The sequence below is a fragment of the Corvus brachyrhynchos genome, unplaced genomic scaffold (genome assembly GCF_000691975.1).
Source record: "Corvus brachyrhynchos isolate BGI_N302 unplaced genomic scaffold, ASM69197v1 scaffold34, whole genome shotgun sequence".
NCBI lineage: Eukaryota > Metazoa > Chordata > Aves > Passeriformes > Corvidae > Corvus > Corvus brachyrhynchos.
Window position 1 is genome coordinate 6,803,462 of NW_008238126.1, and position 22,882 is coordinate 6,826,343.

At 41.5% G+C, this 22,882-nt stretch overlaps 1 protein-coding gene across 1 annotated transcript in view; it reads right to left on the minus strand.

Annotated features, from left to right (window-relative positions):
• Positions 1-22,882, minus strand: part of DAB1 (DAB1, reelin adaptor protein) — a 210,696-nt gene that overhangs the window by 54,671 nt on the left and 133,143 nt on the right. Inside the window, exons 3-4 of the mRNA XM_017733495.1 lie at positions 3,820-3,959; positions 1,490-1,588 (exon numbers count right to left, since the gene is read on the minus strand). Of these exons, the coding sequence (XP_017588984.1) occupies positions 1,490-1,588; positions 3,820-3,959 (239 nt within the window). The remainder of the gene's footprint in view (positions 1-1,489; positions 1,589-3,819; positions 3,960-22,882) is intronic.

Below are 22,882 nucleotides of genomic sequence, written 5' to 3' on the forward strand. Positions count from 1 at the left end.
GAGTACGAAGAATGAATGGGACAAGGGTGTGAAACTCTGGGACAAGGAGAGACCTGAGCTGCGAAAAAAGCCCAAGGGATGATGGCTTTGAAGACCTGGCACAGGATTTCATGCTCCTCTGCTCCAAACCCTCGGCATGGGGAGCAGGAAAAAAGCCCAGGGGATGATGGCTTTGAAGACCTGGCAGAGGATTTCACGCTCCTCTGCTCCAAACCCTCGGCATGGGGAGCACGACTCTCCTGTTTCCAAAACAAGACGTAAAAACCCCCACATCCCTCTGTCACAGCCCTGTTCCAAGAAGGACAACTCAACAGTCCTGTCCATCACTCCAGCAGCTCAGGGGCAGACATCTGCAAGGTGGATTCAAGGCTTTCATTCTAAGCCTCAGTGGGTGAGTGACAGGTTTACTATAAGGATGATATAGTTATGTCAGATTTAGAGTATGGGATGTCAGAGCTATGAAATGAGGGAGACTGTTCTCATGTCCCCACCTCGCTTGCTGCAGACAGGAGAGTGTGCAGGAAGCTGCAGGAGAGGCAGCTGGAATAAAGCACATCTTTGTTCCCAAAACATGTCCCCTTTTCCCTCTTTATACTGTGCAAAGCATTCCAGTGGTTGAGACACACTCAGAGACAAGTACAAAAAGAATAGTCTTTCTCTTCCCTCTTTTTTATTTCCCCAAGAAAAGGCTTCATCTGAGGACAGCAGCTGTGGCTGGAGTGCAATTTGCACTGACAGCCCTAATTCGGACATTTCCTGTTTTCTGTAACCCCAGCAATGCCCTCTGAAACACAGCTTTTGCCTGGATATTTTACACAACACATCCCAAATGAGCATTTCATTACTAACTACTTGCATTATGTATCAGTGAGCTCAATGACATTGATTTTCTAATAATATAAATTAACTGGCAAAGATAATTTCATCTACCATCAGTAGGGTTTTATTTCTGGCACCGTGTTAAATAGTTAATCTTCCAAAAGATTAAATCAAGAGCTTTTTAAAATTCAAGGCAGAGCTTAAACTGCTGTAAAAATCTTCTTAATTATGACTAAAACAGTTTGTGTGTTGTTGCTTTATATCTAAGTAGTGTAATGTTTTGCTTAGGTTTCTTCTTTTAGAGCAATTTAAAAAATCAAACATGGTATTGCTGTGGCAGAAACTGTGTAAGGCATGAAAGTCTCTGCAACTCCCTTAACCAGATGCTACTGAGGAAGTTGTTGCTTGGCAGATTCACACAGCCAAACACAAATTTTCTTTTACCTCCCACTCCATACAAAATACAATTTTTCTACCACTGACAACACACAAGCTACACTGTACAAGTGATGCAATGGCTTGCTCTGACAGATGATAACCCTTTACCAAATCTCTGAGATGCTTCCTGTGTGTTTGCACCAGTGAGATTCCACTGGCCCAGCCAGGAAACGCTTCTAAAGGAACCAGGGAAAGACTGAATTCTGTCTCACCCCACGATCACTTTACTTACCCCTGTCTTTTCATCAAAGATTTTGATTCCCCCAAAGGAAACTGTTAAGAAGACTTTTTGTTTATGTTCTCCTTTCGATCGAGCCGCAGCAACAATTCCCTGTGGAAACAAAGAGCAGCTTTGGTTGGCTTCATGACTCTCCCAGGAGCCACAGATCTGCTTGTGGACAATTCACCACTTTTCTAGGAAAACTCAAAGACCTTCCAGGAACAGTCCCCTCCTTACTTCTGTCTTCCTCCCTTTTTTCAAGGTACCACATCTCTTTATGCTACCCAGAGAGCATTTCAAATGTGCTCCCACTTCCAACCCCTGCATTAGCTAATCCTCCATGAAATTTGTTTTCATGGAAGCTGAAGGTCATTTCTAGCACACTTTTCCCAGCTATAAGCTGTTCTATTTATTTTTTTTAAATAGGGAAAAAAACCCAGCAAGCAGCAGAGGAGAGAAAATGCCAACGACTTTAGCTTACTTCACTTCACACTTATCTGGAATAAACAAGTTGAGGTTTTTATAGACAAAAAATATTCTTCTAAAAATCAAACTGCACCTGGGCTGTTAAAAACTGGTATTGAGGGTTATTTTTTTTTAATAATCTCAGGCCTTTACTTTGTAAGACAACTTGCTGATATCATCTCATGCATTATTCTCCCACAGCGTAATTAGAACAGTAACTTCTGTTTCCACCTTCTCAGGAGCCTGCCCGGACCAGTAACACTGAACTGTGATCAAATATAATCAATTGTACTCCTAAATAAATGGAAGTATTTAGGCTTTATCTGGTTCTCTGTATTCCAACACGTTTCAAGAACCGCTAACTTAGATTTTAAGACCTTCGCTGCTTCCATTACAAGGATATGATGTCAAAAGCCACCCCAAAACTTTATGGGTGGCCTTAAAATTCACACTGTAGGACACTGGGTTTCCAGAGTCCATAAATTTATGCTCTATTGGCAAACATGAATTTCTAACACTCCCCTTCTTTAACAGTTTTAGTCATTTCCCAGGACTATTTAGATCAATCTTGCCACCTGCAAACAGGAATTAGGCACCTGGGAGATGTGGAAATATTTAATCCACGGAGGAGAGAGACAAAAAGGTTTGTGCAGCAGAACAGTGACAACTCTCCCCATAGTGCCAGCAACTATGACATGATGAGAAATACCCAGCACACATTTAAATCAGATAGGAATATTGTGGCAGATGTGAAATACCAACAGAGCACCTTTTGGAGCAGATTAACTTTTGCCTGCTGTAAAACTGATTTGTAAATCACCTCCCAGATCTTGCTTTTAGGTTGTTGAACCATAAGCTGAGTGTCACCCCATGCTGTTTCCCTAATGAATAACTCATTCCTCCCAGGTCTTCGGGACTGGAACCCCGCGGGCTGGTAGTGCACCAGACACCATTTAGTGATTTCTCCTCCTGAAAAAACCAGCTATGGAAAATCCATCACCTCTCTAAGGCTGGAGAGAGGGCTGGAAGGGAAATAAAAGGGAAAAAACAGCAGAGGGTTTGCTGCTAGACCTGGTTTGTAACCCTGCAGTGCAGAGGGGAGATGGGAAGTGAGCAGCCAACACTGAACTCCAGGAAAACACAACCGCTCCTTCCTTCCCAGTGACTCAAGCCCTTCCATATGCCCCAGGGTGAGGGACAGAATGATTCCTACAGACAGCTCTCATGCTCTGAGAGAGACTGGGCCATAGAGGGATGTCTGTCAGGTCCAGACAGCACACCCTCAACACCACTGGTATTTTAGAATCTGCCTTTGTCATGGCTTCATTTCTTCCTCAAAACTCCAGGGACTCCTCTTTACATTCTCATGCCCCATCCTCTCAGTGCACTGCCTGATTTTGTAACACATCAGCCCTGCCACTGCTGGTGATAGACATTCTCCTCCCAGTGAGGACACCAGTCCCCCCTAAATCTGGCTGCCTACACCCACCACTGTCACTCACAGGAGGTAACAGCCAGAGGCAGTGCTGTAGTTGATTAGAAATGTCATAGAAAATGCTCTGATATCCCATTTTCCTCCGTAGTCGTTTACTTCCCCTTTTGCATAATAAAATTATTCAATTTGCAGTGTGTTGTTGGTAATTTGTGGACAAATTGCAGCGGTGTCAATCACTGAGTAACTACAGAACTCAGACATAATGTATTAAAATTAAAATTAAACCAGGATAAGCAATACCAGGCAGGAGTTCATGCAAAATTGACTGATTTCAATACATAATTAACCAGACTAAGGCTCAGTGTCATGAAAGGAGAATGAGCCCAAGTTCAAGCTGACATCTGCTCCGTTTGACTCTGTAATACTGAAAGTTTCACTGCACCTTGAGCTTCATCATGGAGTCCTGGCATAACTTGTCCCCTCGGGCAGCAGAAACCTCATCTATCCCGATGAGCTTGGCTTTGTACCGGACGCCGTCGCCTTTGAACCTCTTTATCAAAGTGGCTTCGCTGCGATCCTGACCTGCAAAGACAACAGGGACACGAGGCATTTACAGGAGAGGGAAACAAACAAACACAACCAAGTGGCAAAGCAGATCTAACTCCCACCCCGACACGTGCAAATATTTCAGTGGAATTAGAAGGAAGTGCTCGTTCAAGGAAACCTTTTGGCCTCGCTACCTCAAAGGAGTTCGCAGTGGAACTGCTGCCACACAAAATCTCCTGCATGGAATTTGCACACAAATTAGGTTTACAGAATTAACAGATAAACCTGATTCACAGCTCGTGGATCTGGAAACTTGTGGTCTATACAAGTTGTTTTAATCCCAACACACAGGAGAATTCTACATTTTGCAGACAAAACTCTAACAGAAACATGCTACTATTTCCTTACAAAATGACTCATCCAAGCAATATTGACACTACTAACATTTGAAAGATGGAAAACCCAAATTGTATTATTCGCCTATAGAATACTGCTGCTTTAAAACTCCTGGTACTATTCTTTTTGCACATAAACATACACAGAAACAACTTAACTAGCAAAGGCTGCTTTCATGGGCTTACCCTGAGAAGCTTAAAATAAGGCAAAAAGATGTTTCTTAATAAAAAAGCTTGGGGATTTTTTCTCTCCTTTTTTTGCTATTTTTCCTTTCATTGTAATATTACTATTATTATTATAATTACTACTACTACTACTGTTACTATTATTTCAACTAATAAACTATTCTTATCTCAACCCACAAGTTCTCTCACTTCTACCCTTTCAATTCTCTTCCACTCATCCTGCTGGGAAGGAACTGAGTGCCTGCACTTTGTAGTCAGCCGAGGTTAAGCCATGACACCAATATACCTAAATTACCTGAACCACAGGACTATGACATCGTAACAACCCAGAAAAAGGACATTTTTGTCAGGGAAACTTCCCCCCCCTTCCCCAAGTATCTGCAGAACAGTTTTTACCGTGTCTCAGCTGGAAGAAATATGTTAGTTAGGGAATCAGTCTTCCTAAAATTGATTAAACATGTATTTCGCAGCTGCCTGTGGAATTTCTTGCTAGGATCTCAAAAAAAACCCAGCAGTGAGCTGTAAATAACTGCAACCAAACAAACAACAGCCAAGGCACAAAGAAGCAGGCAAAACGGTGAGATATTGCAGAATCTTCAGTTTCTTGGACCCAAAAGATTTCTCAAAAAAACCCCTTCCCTAAACATGGACAGACATTGCTAAAATTTACACTATTGCCACCTAAAGGCTCTAGTCACAGGTTCTTCCAGCTCATGAAAGGGAATGAGGCAGGAACCACAGCCTGCTATAAAGGAATCACAGGTCAGAATCTAGTCTTAGTCTACATTTGAAAATTCTGGCCCAAACTTTCTCCAGAGCTCATTCCAATTTAAAAGGTCAGATATAAGCAATTTTTTTAAAAATTATTAATATAATAAATTTTATTAATACACTAAAATTAATATAATCTGATACTGTACAGCTGATTATTGATAAGAAGAAGTACAGAAGCTTTGGGGAAAAAATGCTGTTTATTTCACATGTCTATTAAAAGCTCCTTTTTCAGCAATCAACACCTGGGTAAACTTTGCTAATTTACACACCTCTCAAGTTGATCAAGAAGTGAGGTTCAAAACTATGGAATTAAGTCTTTACAATACCATTACAAGCATATGTGACCAGCAAAGAGCACTCCAAATGAAGATATTCATTTGGTTCCCTTCCCCTCAGCGCAGAGCACTGGGAACTAAGGATGGATTAAATGTATATTAAAAACCAGAGCTATTTTAAGCATTCTGAGATCTTCAAGTATGTTTGAGCTCACAAATACTATTTCTTTCAATGAAATACATCAGCTCAGAGCAAATTTTAATGCCTCATTTGTAGCCCTTTAAAAATAAGGCAGCTCATAAGTGCTGTTGCGATAGTTCAGCAGCCACCCAAGGGTTTCCCTTGATTTCTTCTCACCCCTCAAAAGAATTGAGCAGGGCTGAAACTTCATGCTCTTAACATTATCTTGTATTTCTAAAAAAAAAAAAAAAAGGCAAATGAGACACAAGTGATGAATCGGAAACTCTCAGCAGTGCTAATATCATTCCCCAGGGAAGCGTCAAGGCAGATGTTGGCACCATCAGCTAAGAACAATGAAAAACCATTTCCCACTTTCAGCCTCTGGAGCGGGGCAGGAGGGAAAACATCTGGAGACACAACAAAGTACAACAATAACAGTGGACTTTTCCATATGTCTTTTACACTTGCAAAGACATCCTGTTGATTTGCAATAAATACGATCCAATTCCAACAGCTTCCTTACCCGGAATCTTCAGCTTTACGCCTTCGTCAGAGCCAAAGGCAGCTGTGAGCTGACAGCAGGAGCATGTCAAGTGTTCAAGAGTCTCTTCTGGGTCCAAGTCATGACTGTGACCTTGCATTCATCTGTTATTTTAACATTTATGCTTATTTCAACCTCTGCTGTATTTTACTGCACGTAACAAAAGCCCTGCCATTAACAGCCCACTCAAACACAACTATTTGAGTGGGCTGCTTAGGCACAAGTCCCATGTCAATTATGACCCAGATTAAACAGGATGAAGTGCTTTTGGGATAAATGACTGGGAAAAATCATCAACTTGAAAATGATGTAGATATATAAAACAGCGGTGGAAGCTGCAAATTGCTGGAGACTGCAAATTCATCCGTGAAACCCCAGAGCATATGTCCCGTGCAGAGCACACTGAGTGCACATGCACACTGCCCTACATTGTGGATCAGCCATCTGCAAGCCACCACTCCTCAGCACACACCCAGGTCTCCTCTGATCTATAGCCATCCATATTCCCAAATTTTGGTGCTGCAATCAGCACTGAGAAACTCCCTACCTGCTTGGGAAATTACCATGTGACACTGTCAGGGCAGCTGATTTTACAGCATCCACGAGGTGTGAGATTTATGGATGGTGATACTTCACTTGAACTCTGGGCACTCTGGAAGGCAGATTAGTTCAGACTGTCATAAACATCTCATCATTGAAACAAAAAGGGTGGGGTTATTTTAATGACAGTTCTCGAACAAGGTTCTTTCTGTATTTGGAACTGCATTAATAAGAGGTGCCTGAATTGTGAGGCTGTAATTCTTCCCAGGCTTCAGAGGAGGGCGAGTGATAACATTAAAGCACTAAACCAAAGAGCTGTGCCCATGCCAGGAACACGCCCAGGGAAGTGAATCTTTCCTTCCACGTAACAAGCAGAGTCAATCTTTGCTACTCTGCAGCTTCTGCCTTCATCAGTGGAGCTCTGCCATCAAGCCTGGCTCTCCAGCTGTCCCTGCCACCACACTGGATGGGTCCCAACCTTTGGGAAGGAAAATTGTTCTGGATACAGGGCTGCACTTACTGCCAGAGCTGAGTTTTATTCAAATACTGTGAAGGCACATCTTGGGGTTAGGTAACATCTCAATGATTCAAAGGGGGAGAGTCACCTGTAAAGGTTTTACGGAACACTGAGGCTTTAGGTCAGAAATCATTATCAGGCCATAGTCTGCAGCCAAATTAGAAGCCCGTGTTTAATGACAACCACTCTTCTGTCCACAACATACTTCCTGAAATCTTATTTTAGGGTCTCTAGACTAGAGAACAGCACAGATGCCAAATCACTCTGGGTGAGCAGCTGATGTCCACTGTAGGTGTCCACTGTTCCCTGCACAGGGAGAGATCTACCCAAGTTCTTCAGAGGACCAGCACCCTTACATCATTCTAAAATGACCTTGAATTAAATGTCTGTATCAACACTTTTTGAGATCAATGGGTACTTTCCAAGGCTTTGCTCTAAAATGCTTTCATAGACTGTTTTTCATAAGCATAAGGATTGTTCATAAGAAACAACCATAGCATTTGTTCACAACTCAACACAAGCAATTTACAGTCCAAAATGGAACAAGATTATCAAAACGAAAATCAATTTGATTCTCATTCCACAAAATGAGAAAAAACGCAGAAGCTAAAAATGCACTAAAAAGTCATACAAATTCAGTTAGAAAGGTAGTCACTTTTAATTAGAAAATGTGCCACTCTTGACTCAGGCAAAGAGAAGTTTTGTTTGCAGTGTATAGATTTATAATCCTCAGAGGCCCTTAATATGTAAATGTGAGAGTAATTATTTTATTTTTATCTACTTCTGTAGATGTCACCACACACCCTTGAGCCTTATGTGATCCAGCTGGACCCCCTGCTTCTTTGTGAGAAGGAAAACACGACCTTTGCTGCGGAGCTGGGACATTGCACTTGGACTTTCATGGTCTTTTAAGAGAACAACAAATCCCCAGAGCTGGGTGATGCAATGTGCTCCCAAGCTCCCATCTGAAGTGGAGAGAGGCTTAGCAGCATGATCAGCATTAAGGTACTTTATCCATCTCACTGCAGAAGTCATAAACAAGGTTTGTAATGCAGTCAGTCATTTTTATTCAAGGCACTATACCTTAATTAAACCAAGATTCCCTCAAGCAAGCTAGAGACAGCCCCAAACCCAAATCCCCAAGTACTCAGCTCAGCCTCAAGCCCAGTCAGTCCCAAGGGGTGACTGGCAAACATCCCAAGAGGGAGATAATCTATTGTAGAAGATCCAGGATGGAGCAGCCCGAGCTGAATTCCAGAGGTGCTCCCAGAGCCATGCCCAGCAGCAGCAGCCACTGGGGCTCCTTGGGAAGCTGCGCCCAAGGCAGCCCCATCACCCGCCTTTGCCACCAAGAGGGAGAGCTGTGTCTGTGTCTGTCTGGCTCCCCACACTGCTCTGAATTCTGCAGCCTGAAGCTCACCCAAGGTTTGCTCCCCAGGCACTGGGTATTTTAGTAAGCGTTTCAAGAAGCCTTATCCTCGCTCTTGGTACGAGCCAAGGATTACACTTGATTCCGGCTCTCAGCCCCACAGAACACCAAGCTAACGCTGTATTAATATGCTAAAGTTTAGAGCAAATGCTGTTCATCCTCCCAGGGGATCTGTAAGTGAATGTACTTCATGAACAGAAAAAGAAAATAAAGCAAAGCCCCGCTGGAGTGAGAACACTGTTGCTCTTTCTGTCCTCCTCACAACACACTCAGCATTCCTCGTAGCACCCGCTAATCTAAACCAATAACCCTGGAAATGGCTATATCCTTTATTTAAATGTGGGAAGCCCTCAGGGCATAATCTGAATTTCTTGATTTTATGACTGTAAAATATATAATGATATTATCACCAAAGTCAATAACATGCTCCTGGCAATCAATCCGCTGAAAAATGACACAGCGCTGTCTTTTTCCCCCCTCCTTTTCTAACTAATAAACTGTCAAAGTTGCATCCATTCAAATTATGTACACATTCAAATTATAAACCTGAAGTAACACCTCCTTCTGTATCACAGGGCTGAAAAACAATCCCATACACACTTATAAACAGCCTACATCTTCCTGGGGCAATTAGCATTTTTATGGGTTTTTTACAGCATCAACGCAGCGGAAAATACAAAACACTGTGGTGCAGAATGACCTCTAAGATGCCACACAGACTGAAGACTCCTAAATTAATTGCTAAGTGAAAGGTATTTCCCATTAGCTGTGCATATATATGCACCTAAACACACATATACACCCATGCATAATCTTATTTATTTGCACATATACACACACACGATGCACAGGTTCATTTCATGTCAATTATCCCAAGAAAACTCACAGCAATTTTAATCAACTACAGATTTCCCTAGGAAAAAAAAACCCCTAAGTACATAAGCAGGTGTAAAAGAGAAAATACTCACATGCAATTAAATGCACATTTCAGTACAGCAGGAACTAAAAGGAATCATGAAGATAACTCTGATTACTCTCCTTGATGGCACATTTTCCTCAGTGGCTTCACAGAACCTCAGGACCAACACAGAGGGCTCAAAATGATCCATCACACAAAGGGATACCACAACCACAGCACCCTGACAAAGCATTTCTTCCTTCACAAAAATAAAAAAGTTCAGTGCAGAATGCTTTTTTGGGGTTTTAAAACTGAGAAGCACCCCCAAGTTCTCAGATTCCCCTGGCATCTGTTAATCTAACTTTTGAAATTTTCTGCTAGAACTAGGAAACACAGAGTTGCTAGGTCCTGTATTTGTCACCATCTTTGGGAGTACAACTGCCCAACCCTCCTGTGTGGCACCCACAGATCTGCCACAGAAAAATAAAATCTTTTTCCTTTTATAACATAACATTTTAGAAAAGAAACCACATTATACCTAGCAGTCTGTGTGCCCAAAATTTAACTTCTGGTGCCAGCACTAGCATTCTCTTCCTCTAACAATACTTCTCAAATTAGTTTCTTGCAATTAGCCATTTTTAACATTTTCTTTATTTTTAAACAGGACAGATACTTGAGGGATTAATTTCAAGATCAATACTTCATCTCAAGTGACCAGAGCGCAGTCACAGCACGATTTGCTCACGACATCAAGCAGTGCTGTCTTTCAAATGAAGACATACTTTGGATTTCACACTTCATTTCAGTGATAAAGGCTAATCCCTAGCAACTGAAAAAAACTACTGACAGTGAAATACAACCTGTTTATGGGGGTACAACCCTAAAAAGCATGCTAAAATTTCAAGGGGAATAAGCATCAATTTTCTATATAAGTCCCTGTACAAAAGCTTGGTCACAGTACAGGGCACAACTTGAGTGCAAACTTCTCCTTTCATCAGTTGACAGGAAATCTCCTGAAAAGTCTGCAAGCTGTTGCTCTGGAGTGCTTTTAATGCCCCGTTAAGACAGCAAAGCAATTTGTCCTGAATGCAAAGACTGAGAATACTTCCACAGAAAATGATAAACCACGTAAAGAGGGGACACAGAAACCACTACGAAGGCTCAATGAACTTCTATTATGGTTTAATTTAAAAACATTACCTCCAATTTTAAGCACAGATAAAGGCTCTCCAGGAAAACTCAATCATCATTCAGACTATCATCTCAGCAGTACTCCCCAATTGTTCAGCGCTGCTGTTCACAAAACCTCCAACTGAGAGATTTTATGGCTTCTGGCATTATTAGCTTGAGAATTACTGTACTCCAAGGCACCTACACAGCCCCACTCCTAGAACCACGTCTCCTCTGTAAGGAAAAAAGATGTTCCCATATTATTTTCTGTCCTTGATCAGTTTTATAAGCAGAGATGTTGTCCATCAGGTGACAGCAACTGCACTTGCCAAGTTTTTACCTTAACACTTAATACAAGATGAACAGGATGCACTTTTTACCATCTCCAAAGCAAAATGGTTGCATGGACAGGATTGAATTATTTCTTTATACTACAGTGAAGTCCGTGTGAATACGTCAAAAGAAGGGTTCTGCTATTTACAGAGGAGGCCTCAGTATAAAATAATGTTTGATTAAAACTTGGGACAAATCTCAGTGATGGAGAGTTTGGGGCGAGCACCCGGGAGAAGGCAGTGATTGAGCACCCAGGCTCCACGGGCAGATGACAAAGCACTCATTTTCCTTTTAGCCAGAAGGCTCACTGATCAATTTTATTTTCTTAGATGGTTTTTGAGATGACAGTATATGGGCACATCTTCAGACATAGAAATGACCAAAAGCTGAATGTAATTAAACTTCCTTTCAGCCTCTCTACCATGCAAGTCTTCATAAATCTTTGAAAGTCATTTTGTAAAGGAGCCTTTTACAGGCTGTGTGCAGAAGCAGCTGAAATTCCCAATTCTACATTGATTTAAAGTGAAATGAGACCCTGCAATAAAACTTCATATCGGGGTACTAACCTTGTTCAGCAAGCCCCAGGGAATGACCAGAAGTGAAACAAGGGAAACTTGGCAGTCCATTTTCTGCTGTTAGAGAGTTAAAATTATGTTTTCTGGGCAACCAGAGGGGAAGGGTGAAGACAGGTATTTGTGGACTCTCCTCTTAAGAGACAGAAGACAGTTTAGCAATCTTTGTCCACCTAATGTTTCAAAGCTTGGGTAAATGTTTAAGTCAAACAGACATCAAAATGTCAAGTACATAAAGCCCTTGGGAAAACAAGGTCATCAACTATTTCATTCCTTACCCACTTGCCTGGGTGTCAGCACCAAATCAGTTGTTTCTGAGCTAAAAGCAGCTAAGAAAAGGTAACTGATGTTACATTGATCCTTAATTTGCATTAATATGTGCACTGCATTTGGATGGGGCATCGTAAAAGCCCAACCACTCTGAAAACCAAAGGACCTATTACAGCTGTACTCACATGCCCGAGCAAAAGAGTCCCAGTGGGGCACTCAGCTGACACCATCTGCTGCCAAAAATCTCTTAAAGGACTTCCAAAGCAGCAAGGAGAGTCCAGTCCAAAGGGGCTGTTAAATAACCCCAGAATGTGTCATTTCCCAATCAAACCTGAACTTGTTGGGGCAGAGGAAAGTCAGATAAATTGCCTTTCCTTCCAACCTCCACCATAGCACTGAGAAACACCTTAAAGCAGAAGAATTAGCTAACACAAGGAATACTGATCATTTACAGACAAGCATCGAATTAATTATTTTGGTATGTGAACATGCAACAAGACCTGCAGAGTTGCTGGATTTCCCTGACTCCTCTTTAACCCTACAAGAACTGTAAGAGCTCAGAACTCATGAAAAAAAATAATCAAGCTGCTTTTATGTGTCTCCCTAGATCTGGCTTTAAGCATGCAGTTTTCAGGAACAATTTTAACTAGACTTTCACTAATCCAGGACACAGACACGCACCCGTTTACACGCGGCACCCCAAAGTCATGTCGAGACACACAAATTCACAATTTACACTTCAAAGCCTACAAAATGTATTCTGTTGATGAGCCTATCAAAGAGTTTAGTTTTTGTTATGTATAAAGAAAGAGAAAGGGTGGAGAATCAGTTCCCTTCATATAAATACCAGATTCCTGTGCTGCCCTAAGACAAATGTTAATTCCCTGGGACTATGAAAAGAGCAAGTTAAGAAAAGGTTATGCTCTGCTGATTAACATTCCCAAATTTCTCACATGTTCAGTAAGAGAAAAAAAATCTCTCCATTCAAGATAACTAATTACAGACACTAAAATCCTCAAAGACAAGAGCAATAGACTGTAACAGCTGAAGCAGGAGGACAAAGCCATTCAATGATTTAAACTTCACCCTCTCCTGTCACCTCTGTGGTTCCCCCTGCACCAGAGCTGTGTGCAGGCACAGGAACGGGGCTGTGCACCACAGTGGATGGAGTCATGGCCCTGTGCCAGGGCCACCCTTCCCCTTCCAGCCATCCCCTTTGTCAGTGCAGAACTTCGTTCTGCTGAAGGCTGATGTCAGTGCTCTGCAGAATGTGGATCCACCAGGCTGGGAACATCTGCAAACTGCACGGTCTGGGGCTGTGCTTGTGTTCCTTCACTGATGTCGTGCCCCAGTGCAAATAAAGTCTCACCTAAATCACAGGACTCAGTCTTCTGGGAGACAAGGTGAACTCTTGAAGAATTAAAGCTCCCCAGCCCCTCCTCCCACTTCACTTAAACCCCAGAACCACTTCAGATCCCTCTGAACAAAGACTCCACAGAAAACGACAGTGCAACTGCAGAACAATCCTCATCTTCCCTCCTACGGAATTAGTGGCCCTGACAATTACACCTGGATTATTAGTTCTGATAATATTGGTGTCAAACACACCTCTGGAATGTGCAGACCTGTAAGTTTCTGCCTTAAAAAACCGGCTCCAAGGGCATGGTATTAAAGGCACCACGTGGCCTCAGAAGGGATCTGTACACCCACCTTACAACATCTATTCTCATGCAGAAAAAGGAAAAGAATGAAAGCATCACGCTAAAAAAACCCCACAGTAAACAGGTGCTTAGAAATTATCCTAATATCACATTAACTCCATAAGAAAAGCAGGTGCTATTTATTTTCCATAGTCAAATGGAAATACCAGTATCCACCACGTGGCAGTCAACAAAACAACAAACCACTCCGTCCCTGCTGAAATTGTTCACACTTTGTTATCCAATGTTTCAGGAAGAAAATTATTTTCATTTTGGCCTCCCACTGCCTCTGCGACATCAGAGCACGTCTCTCCCTGTTGGAAAAACAATAGGAGGCAAAGAGGAAAGCAGCTTTTTTCCTGAGAGTTGGGGCTAAAAAACGCCATCAATTTCAAAATTACAACGATGGCAAAGTGCTTCTTTCAATCTGGTCCTTTCATTTTTGCCTCCTGCTGCCGTTCCTATTGTCAAAGTGGCAGCAGGAGGCAGGAATGAAAAGACTACCGCTGGCAGTCACCCTTGGGCAAACTGCTGATAAGAAGTAAAACACCCCTGTGCCAGAGCGAATTCCAGAGGTAAGAAATTGGGGTTTGCACATCTCTCTTGTGCGTAGAGCCACAGAGGATCAGCACATCAGGAGAACTCCTCTGCTCCTGGAACTGCACTGATCAGGTATCAAGGAGCCAAAGTGTTTGGGCTGGAGCTCAGGAAACTGAGAGTGAATTGCTGGGAAAGTAATGAAATACAATAAAAACAAACCGACAAACCCCACCAGCTAACTCTGGGCCAAGTAAAAGGAAAGGAAAGTACTCAATCAGGAAAAGCTGGGAACCTTTTCAAGACACTGGGAAGCTGGGTTGAACTGTAAGGGCACAAGGACCCAAGTGACCATGTTTGAATCCAAAAAGCCTGTTAGTATGAGAAGAGAAGCAGGAAAAAAACACCAAAGCTGAGTGCTTAGCCAAGTGCCAAAATTTTTACAAATTTTAACACATTTGCTGAGCCACCTGCAGAGCAGTCCGGTGTTTCAGAGCTGTTCACTTGAAGAGCAACCAGAAAGAAATCACTACCAATCCTCTTCCGAACACTGCAAGCCAGAGACAAGCCCCTAAAGCAGTGACTGTGACTAACCCAAGTAATCACCTCTGTCTCCTGCCTTTTGGTGAAGCTTCCAAAGAATCCAAATTCAGCTGCAAATCAGTGTCCTCTAAACATGACTCTTTTTTAGAATGATGCCTTCATTCCCTGCAAGGAGGAGCTTCATCCCCAGCTGAGCAGTACCTACAGGTGTCTCTGCTTGCAGCCCACAATGCTGTTTCTGGCAGCTGGGCACTGCAAGGATGACTGACCTGGATCCTTTTTGGAAGAAATATGGGTGCTAAAGGGATGGTTCAACCTAATTCTAGGAAGTTTGAAGCAGCTGGAGCAAATCAAGGTAGAGGGTAGGAGCTGTGTCTCAGCCTGGCCCTGCTTAAGGCTTGAAAGAGAACAGATCTGCCAATATTATACACGTGGTTTTACTTCCTTTGTGCTAACAAGAGTTCATTACAAGAGAGCAAAACATTCCCCCGAAGACCTTGAGGAAAAAAGTCTGAACAAAGTCGAGTTCATCTGCAGAGATTCTCTGAAAACAGAGAAAACAACCGGGAAGCAAATAAAGGGGCTACTAAAACGGAATGTGTTATTATTTTTCATTGCATGGATTAAATAAAAGGAGGGTTATCTTTGCTGAAACTGAGCCATGAAAAAGGTACTTTTCCCCCACTAAAAATAAAAATCATGGTACTTTACAAATAAAATCACTATTATTACTTGTGCCAGAACTGAACAACAAAAACTTATGAAGCTTGAAAAAACTATTCTGTGCAATAAGCACCTAAAATGTTTCATCACCTGTGTTTGTTAAAATAATAAAGGAAGATGATTTTTTATAAGAATCCATATCAACTTAAACTGAGAAGACTCTTTTCCCAAGGTCAGAGTTCTCTGTTAACTTAACCTGCAGAAAATCCTTGTCATATTAACTGAAAGGACACGCAGATAAAATCAGTCTGCTGAAATCAACACTGGCATAAGGAGCAGCTGCAGGGGGAAAAATAGATTTTATTTACACCATCACAATATTACAAGATTTCTAAAACATTATTATTCCTCTTGCAGTTGTGCTTGTCTTCTGGAGAGTGTAAGACCTGTCTATTTGGTGTAATTCTCTCATTATTTGGCTGCTGGTACCATCAAGTTTTGCTGGCTGTTTCTACCTCTAGCAGATTTTTCGAGACCACGCTGAAAACACTGATCAAACGATGCAGGAATCCTTCTCTGGACTGCACCCCAATGGCTCCTCAGTAACTTGCCTATAACTTATTCATTTACAAACAAAATTGGCTGTGTCTAATCTCCATGCAAAAAGCCCAACAATCTAATAATTTAATGTCTGTATGCAGCTTAGAATATTGTAAGATCGGGCATTGCTATGCCAGGTTAGTCTGCTATTAGCTGGGGGATTCTCAAGCATCTGTCATGCAAAGTAGGTCAATTTCTAGCCATATAATTCTGATTATGTCAAAATATTTATTCATGAGTTTTCTAATTCAATGTACTTCAAATAAGTCATATTTATGTGAAAAAAAAAACCAAACCCACATCTAAATTATGGTTGTTAACAACTGGGTTATCGCAGCTTCAAACACTCTGCTAATCCAGAGACGTGGAGAATGTTTTTCCCTTGCAATGTACTATGTAGTAACAGAATTGTTTTCACTTCCTATTTGCTGTTATTTTTAGCCTGGTTTCTCAAGGAAACAAGAGGAACACAGTCACACACTCCCTGGGTGTTATGTGGGAATGTGCAAAGCAATGGAAACCCCCATCCTCCCTTCTTGTGCCTGCTCCTCCCTGGATTAACACATGAACCTTAAGGCCAATTTCAGTCAAGTCTCATCTATATTATGAATTTTTCACTCTACCAGGCAGGGGAAAATAGATGGTTCAATAGAAGAGACCCTATGGATGGATGCTGAGGAAAAACCACACTTGAGCCTTGTCTTTCCTTAGAGCTTAGATCAACATGAAAACCAAAAAAAAAAAAAGGCTTCTGTGAGGTCCCTCCATGCATAAGAGTCTTTCCACCAAAATTAAGAGATTACCAGAAGGAAAGAGGGGTAGATTTACAATGGCTGTCATTATCCACATGCTCCACAAGATCTAAACCCTTCCAGGGAGAGATCACGAATGACTCCAAGCTGCAGGCAACACTCCTGCAGTACCAGGGAGACGGAAAAATTCATAGATTCATGGAATCAACCCATCTGCCATCTTCCAGGTGATCACATAAAGACGAGAGCAAATAACAACTCCAAGGTTTTCAGTGCTATTGCAAGCAAAGAAAAGGTCTTCAGGATCTTCATTTCCTTCATTGCACTGACCTTGCTGCAGCATTCAGATTACCTGTGGGTTTCTCTTGCTTTTAGCAGTCCTTGCTTTTATCATCACCCACAGGATGGATTCCATATTTTACCCACCATATCCCTATTAAATACCCTAAAAACTTAAGGCTTGCCAGAAGTAAAATCTTTTAACTTTCCTCCCCAGCTAAGTGCTGCCTAAGCCTACACTTCATCTTTTAATATACCGCCAGGAGGTACAACTGAAATTGTATAGTACCATCATTCCTGAAGCAGAAAAAGATGAGCCTAATTCTTCTCCTTACTGTGTTTTCTTTCATGCCATTCCAGCACCACACTGGAAGGTGAAAATGAAGAGGAAGCCCTCAGCAATGCCCACAGTGAGGTGCAAGAGTCACCGAGGCCTTGTGCAGGTTCTCCTCCTCAGTCCCCTGGAACAGCTTATGGGTGTCTAAGATTCTTTACTTCCAGGACAGAATGGAAGGAATGGCTTTACATTTCATCAGTTAAGAAGTTTTCCCTGAACAACAGAGAAAAGACACACGAGAATTAAAACCTTCTGTGTATGACCAAACTTCAGGTCGCCTTTGTACACCCGAGCTTAGAAAGGCTGCACCTGAAAAAATCACAAGAGGATGGAAGTCACCACCCATGCAGCTCCTTTTATAAGCTTTTAAATAAAAATATGTGTTTCTGGGGGCCGTTTTAAGAAGCCATGCACCACTCTTGAGCCCTCAGTCCCCCGACACCTGCAGGAGCTGCACAAAGACACGGCAGCCACCACTCCCAGGTGTGCTGAAGGTACCATGTATGCACAGAGCTATGTTCTGTCAGTGACCTTTTCAATCAAAGGGAAGAAAAGGGGGGGCATTAACACTTATAAATGCTTTCAGTTGCCAGTATCCTAGTATTAATTTTCTAAACATTCTTCGACCCAGGTAATTAAAGCATGGTCTGTGTTTCCTTTGTGTGGCTGCTTCTCATGCAGAGATTTAAATGCTATGTTTTGTTTCATCTGTAATTGTTTTCCCTTAGACCTTTCTGGTCGAGTCTGCGGGCATTCAGAGTAATCTGATAGTTGATTATGGCCATGGCATTTATTTAAAGACCTGTTGGGCTGGTTTGAAAGAATCACCATGGTGGCTAACAAGTCTAATCTCAGAACTACCATTTAAGAAGAATTCTTTCAAGGTTTAAATGCCAATTCTTTCTTTCAGTTGCCCTCCTACATGATGCCCCCCACAAAAACCCTATTTTATATTAAAAGCATTAACACTGAGCCTGATGTGGCCGATCAAAATATAAATTTAGGTGTTAAATATATTTCTGTATAGATTTTATAGTCAGGAGACTACTGTTATGTCAAAAAACCTTCACATTTTAGAAAACAGTGTAAGACAAGGCAGGTTACAGCAGATGTTGTAAGATGAGGAACACTTCATCCTTGGGATCATATTTTGGCAAACAGAAGTTTAAAAATCATGCAGAACTTGAGCAAACTCTAACACTGCCTTTTGGTGGTATGTGCTGCCCATCCTTCACCTGCACAAATTTCAAGCTCTTTGCCTACAACCTCAATCCTTTCCCTAGGAAAATGTGTGGGTTTAATTTTGTTTCAGATGATCTGATTCCCAACTCTGGGGCCCTCAACATGAGAAGGACTTGAAGCAAGTCCAGAGAAGGCCACAGAGATGCTCTGAGGGCTGGAGGATGCAACAAAAGCAGCTGTTTAAGCTCGACTCACAGCAGAACCCACACGTGCAGGACTGGCCTTGGTCAGGACTGAGCTGATTAAAAATCCTGAGTCTGAATAACGCCACTGCTCAGCAAAGGAGTCAATAATAGCAGACAAAACAGGATTCATTTCATCAGCCATTATTTCTCTGATTACCACAAACAAAGAAACAGGACTGTGTGACAATTTGGAGAGCTTGGTAAACTTCAGCAGTGCCTTGTAAGGAAGCCTTGGCAAAGAAGTAAGTGATATACAAAGATTTTTCACACTGAAGCTGTGCAAATACAGTTTCCACTTTTAGAAATGTATCCTAGCAACTCATGGAGATGGTTTTAAAAGACAGCTGGACAAAACCATAATTTGGAATAAAACCAGATGTAACTGCTAAACCAGCAAGTCTGGTGGTCCCAAGCTGGTCTTGCAGCACCAGCTCAACTGTGATTCAAGATGCTGAGGAAAGAAACACCAGGACAAACAGATGTTTTAAAGCAAACATCTGCAGGATCCACCAAAAAAGATGCACTGGAGTTGGTGGAAAGGACTCTGAATTTTGTATTCCTTTGTTACTGACACAGAAAATCTCTTTGGCTTCCAGTAGCAAGGCCTGCTGGACACATACCTCCCGTTTTACATTTTCATGACTAGACAGAGGTGCAGGATGCACAACTGGCTTTTATTTGTCAGAAGTTCATTCAATGCCATTGCAAATCAAAAAAATTTTAGTCAGTTTTTCAGGAGAAAACTGAAAAAAGGGACTTTTATAATAATGCACAGAGCTTGATTAAATAACTAATCCATAATTTAGTAGAGACATTCTGCTGACATCACCAGCAAGGAGAAAGGTTCACAAAATCAACCATGAATACAAAAAGAGCCCAAACTATATTTCAGGTTAGTATTGAGACTACATTGCATAAGCATTATTGGCAATGGAGACAAACCATGTTTAGACACAACAGGTCATGTTTTAGACCCTCCAAGAAGATGAAACACAAGAACAGAGCATCCCACTCCTGAGATGGAAACACAATACTCCTCAGGACACAATTCTGCTGTGGAGGATTATTTTGCTTTCCAACTACTGTTTACATGTGAACTACAGCACTTGGCACATAGAGAATAATTAACTATTAGGCTGCAAATTCAGATACTGTGGGGTTATTACCTCAGTCATAAAATCTTTGCAACTGCAGCCAAAAGTGGTTGTGAAGGTTCCACAGGTAGGCCCAGACTGGATCCTGATTTGGTGTTCAAGGACTGATAAGGGATTCTTGGGGGAGGAGGAAGAGTTGGGCATTTTTAGGAGTTAAGGTTGTTTTTTAACCAACACTTACCATACATTCCCCTGGGCAGCTCAGTTATCAAGAAGAAGGTGTATTATACTGAACATCTAATGGGTAAGTTATTTTTAACCAGCATAGATACACATGACTTCCTCAAAATTCACATTTAACACTTTGCTAAAGGCTGCTTTTCCACAAGTAACAGTAGTTAATTTTCAGTCTCACATGGCATCCTAAATATTTGAAGAGAGGCTCAATTCTTTGATTTTTCACTTCTCCAAAGGTCGAGTTTTAACAATTCTGTTATAAAGTTTGTCAACAGATAAATTACCAAACCAGACACACATGCACTGCAACACAATGCACATTTCATTTTATTTCAATTGATAACATTGATAAATATGATATGTTCCTCCAGGTTGCATACAAGGAGCTAAATCCAGAAATCTGGTTTTTGAAAGGGAGTCATGTATTACTATTTTTCCTCCTTGTGGATTGTTTTAAGTTATCAATTGGATTGGATCTGTTTTTGTTGCCCAGTTATTCAATGTAATCCCACCTTTCATGGCTGCACCGTTAACTTTCAGTTCTACTGCTCTGGATCTTATTTTGCTGTTAGTGAACATTCCTGTCCCTCTGTCTGGCTTATGGTACTGGTTCAGGGTGACTGACTTCATCATTTTATTATCCCTTCCCCTCTTTCCCAATTCATGTATTTCTTCTGAACTTTAACACTTTTGCACTTCTCAAGAAAAGGGGAATAAAGTAAGATGAAGATTAAACTGAAATTCAAATGGAGAGCAGCATAGCCAACACTACATTTGGATTTATTTTGGAAAAAAACCCTTAAGATCTTTTGTTCTAAATAGAGTTACTGACCTAGAAACATATATTCATTTCTGGAAATAAATCAAAATTCCTCCTATGTTAATCTAATTGCACCAGTGGAAGCTAAGTAGTCCCTTAAGTAATTTAAGTTTCCTTATTTGAGGGGGAAAAAATTAAATAAAAAAAATCAGACCTTTCCCATCGCTGAGAGTGTGTTTTGTAGAACAAGCCAGTTATGATTAACTTCTCTGTTTGCAGTAGCAAAGCCATTTTCATTTAAAACTGGAATAGGTGTGTACAGATAGTCTGGTTTTTAGGGAGCCCTGTATTAGCAAGTAAATAATATCAAAGTGTAAAAAACAGTCTAGGTTTGATTGTTTGCTTTTGTTTTACTGTCACTGTCATTAAAGTTCCCCACAAAATCTGCTGATTTCTGAAATAGAGAAAGCTCAGATATAGGAACCTTTTTCTGGAGGCAGCTGCAATGAAAAAAAGTGGAAATCTTAAGGAATTAATGATCCTGCTGAGTTTCCTACCTCGTGCAATCATGAAGCTGTTTTATAAAAGGGCAGCGGTGCCAATCATCCAAATCATCCCCTCTTCCTGCAGTGCTGGTGGTGGAAAGAAAGGAGGAACACTTGCTCTGTGCCCAGGAAAGGGGACACAGCCCAGGAGGGTTCAGGTGGCTGTGCCTGGAGCCAGGGACTCCTGTCACGGAGCACCATGGGATTTATCAGGGCCCCTGATGTCCTGTGAGCTCCTTTTCCTCACACAAAATGTTCTCTACAAGTATCTCTTCATCTACAGTAATTACCTGGGGATTAGGAAGAGCTAATAAAACCCCCTCTTGAAAGGCTGGATGAATTTGAGATGATAACAGTGTTGTGATGTGCCTAAGGGAGCAGGGGCATCTTTCTGATTGTAATTTAATCAACCTTGATTAAAAGAAAGAAACATTTACCTGTATCCTGCTCAATAAATTTTGATAAAAGTCTATATTCCAGCAGGCAGCCAATCAATCTCTACTGCCTCCCATGCTTACCATAAACACTCTAAACTCAGATCTCATCTACTTCTGCTCCAAGAAAACCAAAGGAAGACACAATGGTGCCGTAACGTGGCTAAAACCCCTGAAAAATACTCCCAAAAAACAAAACCCACACCAGCAGTGCTCTTGAGAGGCACAGCCCTGGCTTCCTCTTTAATACACTCCAAATCCCCATGCTGGTATTTGGGATAACTGCTTCCTTAGATTGGGGATTTTTAGCCAGCAGAGCCCTACTGATGCATTTGCAGCACATTCAGCCCTCAGCACCACTGCAGGGATGTGAAATTAGATCTGTGACTCAAAGGACTCCCCTTCTCTGACCCTGCAGCAGAAGGACCACCAAAGAGCTTCTGGCTTCTGCCAGCACCTGGATAAAGTCTTCTGCAGCAGCAAACTACCCTTGATGAAGTCTTCCCTCAGTAACCATCTCTAAAGGAAGAGTAATTGAAATTAGCTACTTTTTCCTGATATGCTGCAGCTGAGGAGACAACAGTAAATAGTAATTATCTGTACTCTTCCCAAAATATCAAGCTTCTGAAGTTCCAGTTTTGTCCTCAAATACACCAGAGCTCACCATCAGCATAAAAATTCCTTCCCACCATTTCTTTCAGTCTTTGAAAGAAAAGCCTATGCAGTGAAAAATCTAAAGATGCAATGAATTGAATATGATTATTATTCCTTATTATTGAACATGATTAGCTTATTGCTTCTGCAGAGTATCTTAATCACTGTAGGTGTTACTCATTCAGACAACTAGGGCTTGATTAGGTTAAAGTTATGTTTCCTACTTTAGTCTAATCATTCCTTTTATTTGCACCAAGAGCCCTAAGCTGCACATACTTTAAAAGACCCCCAAATAGTCAAAGAAGCACCTACCTTC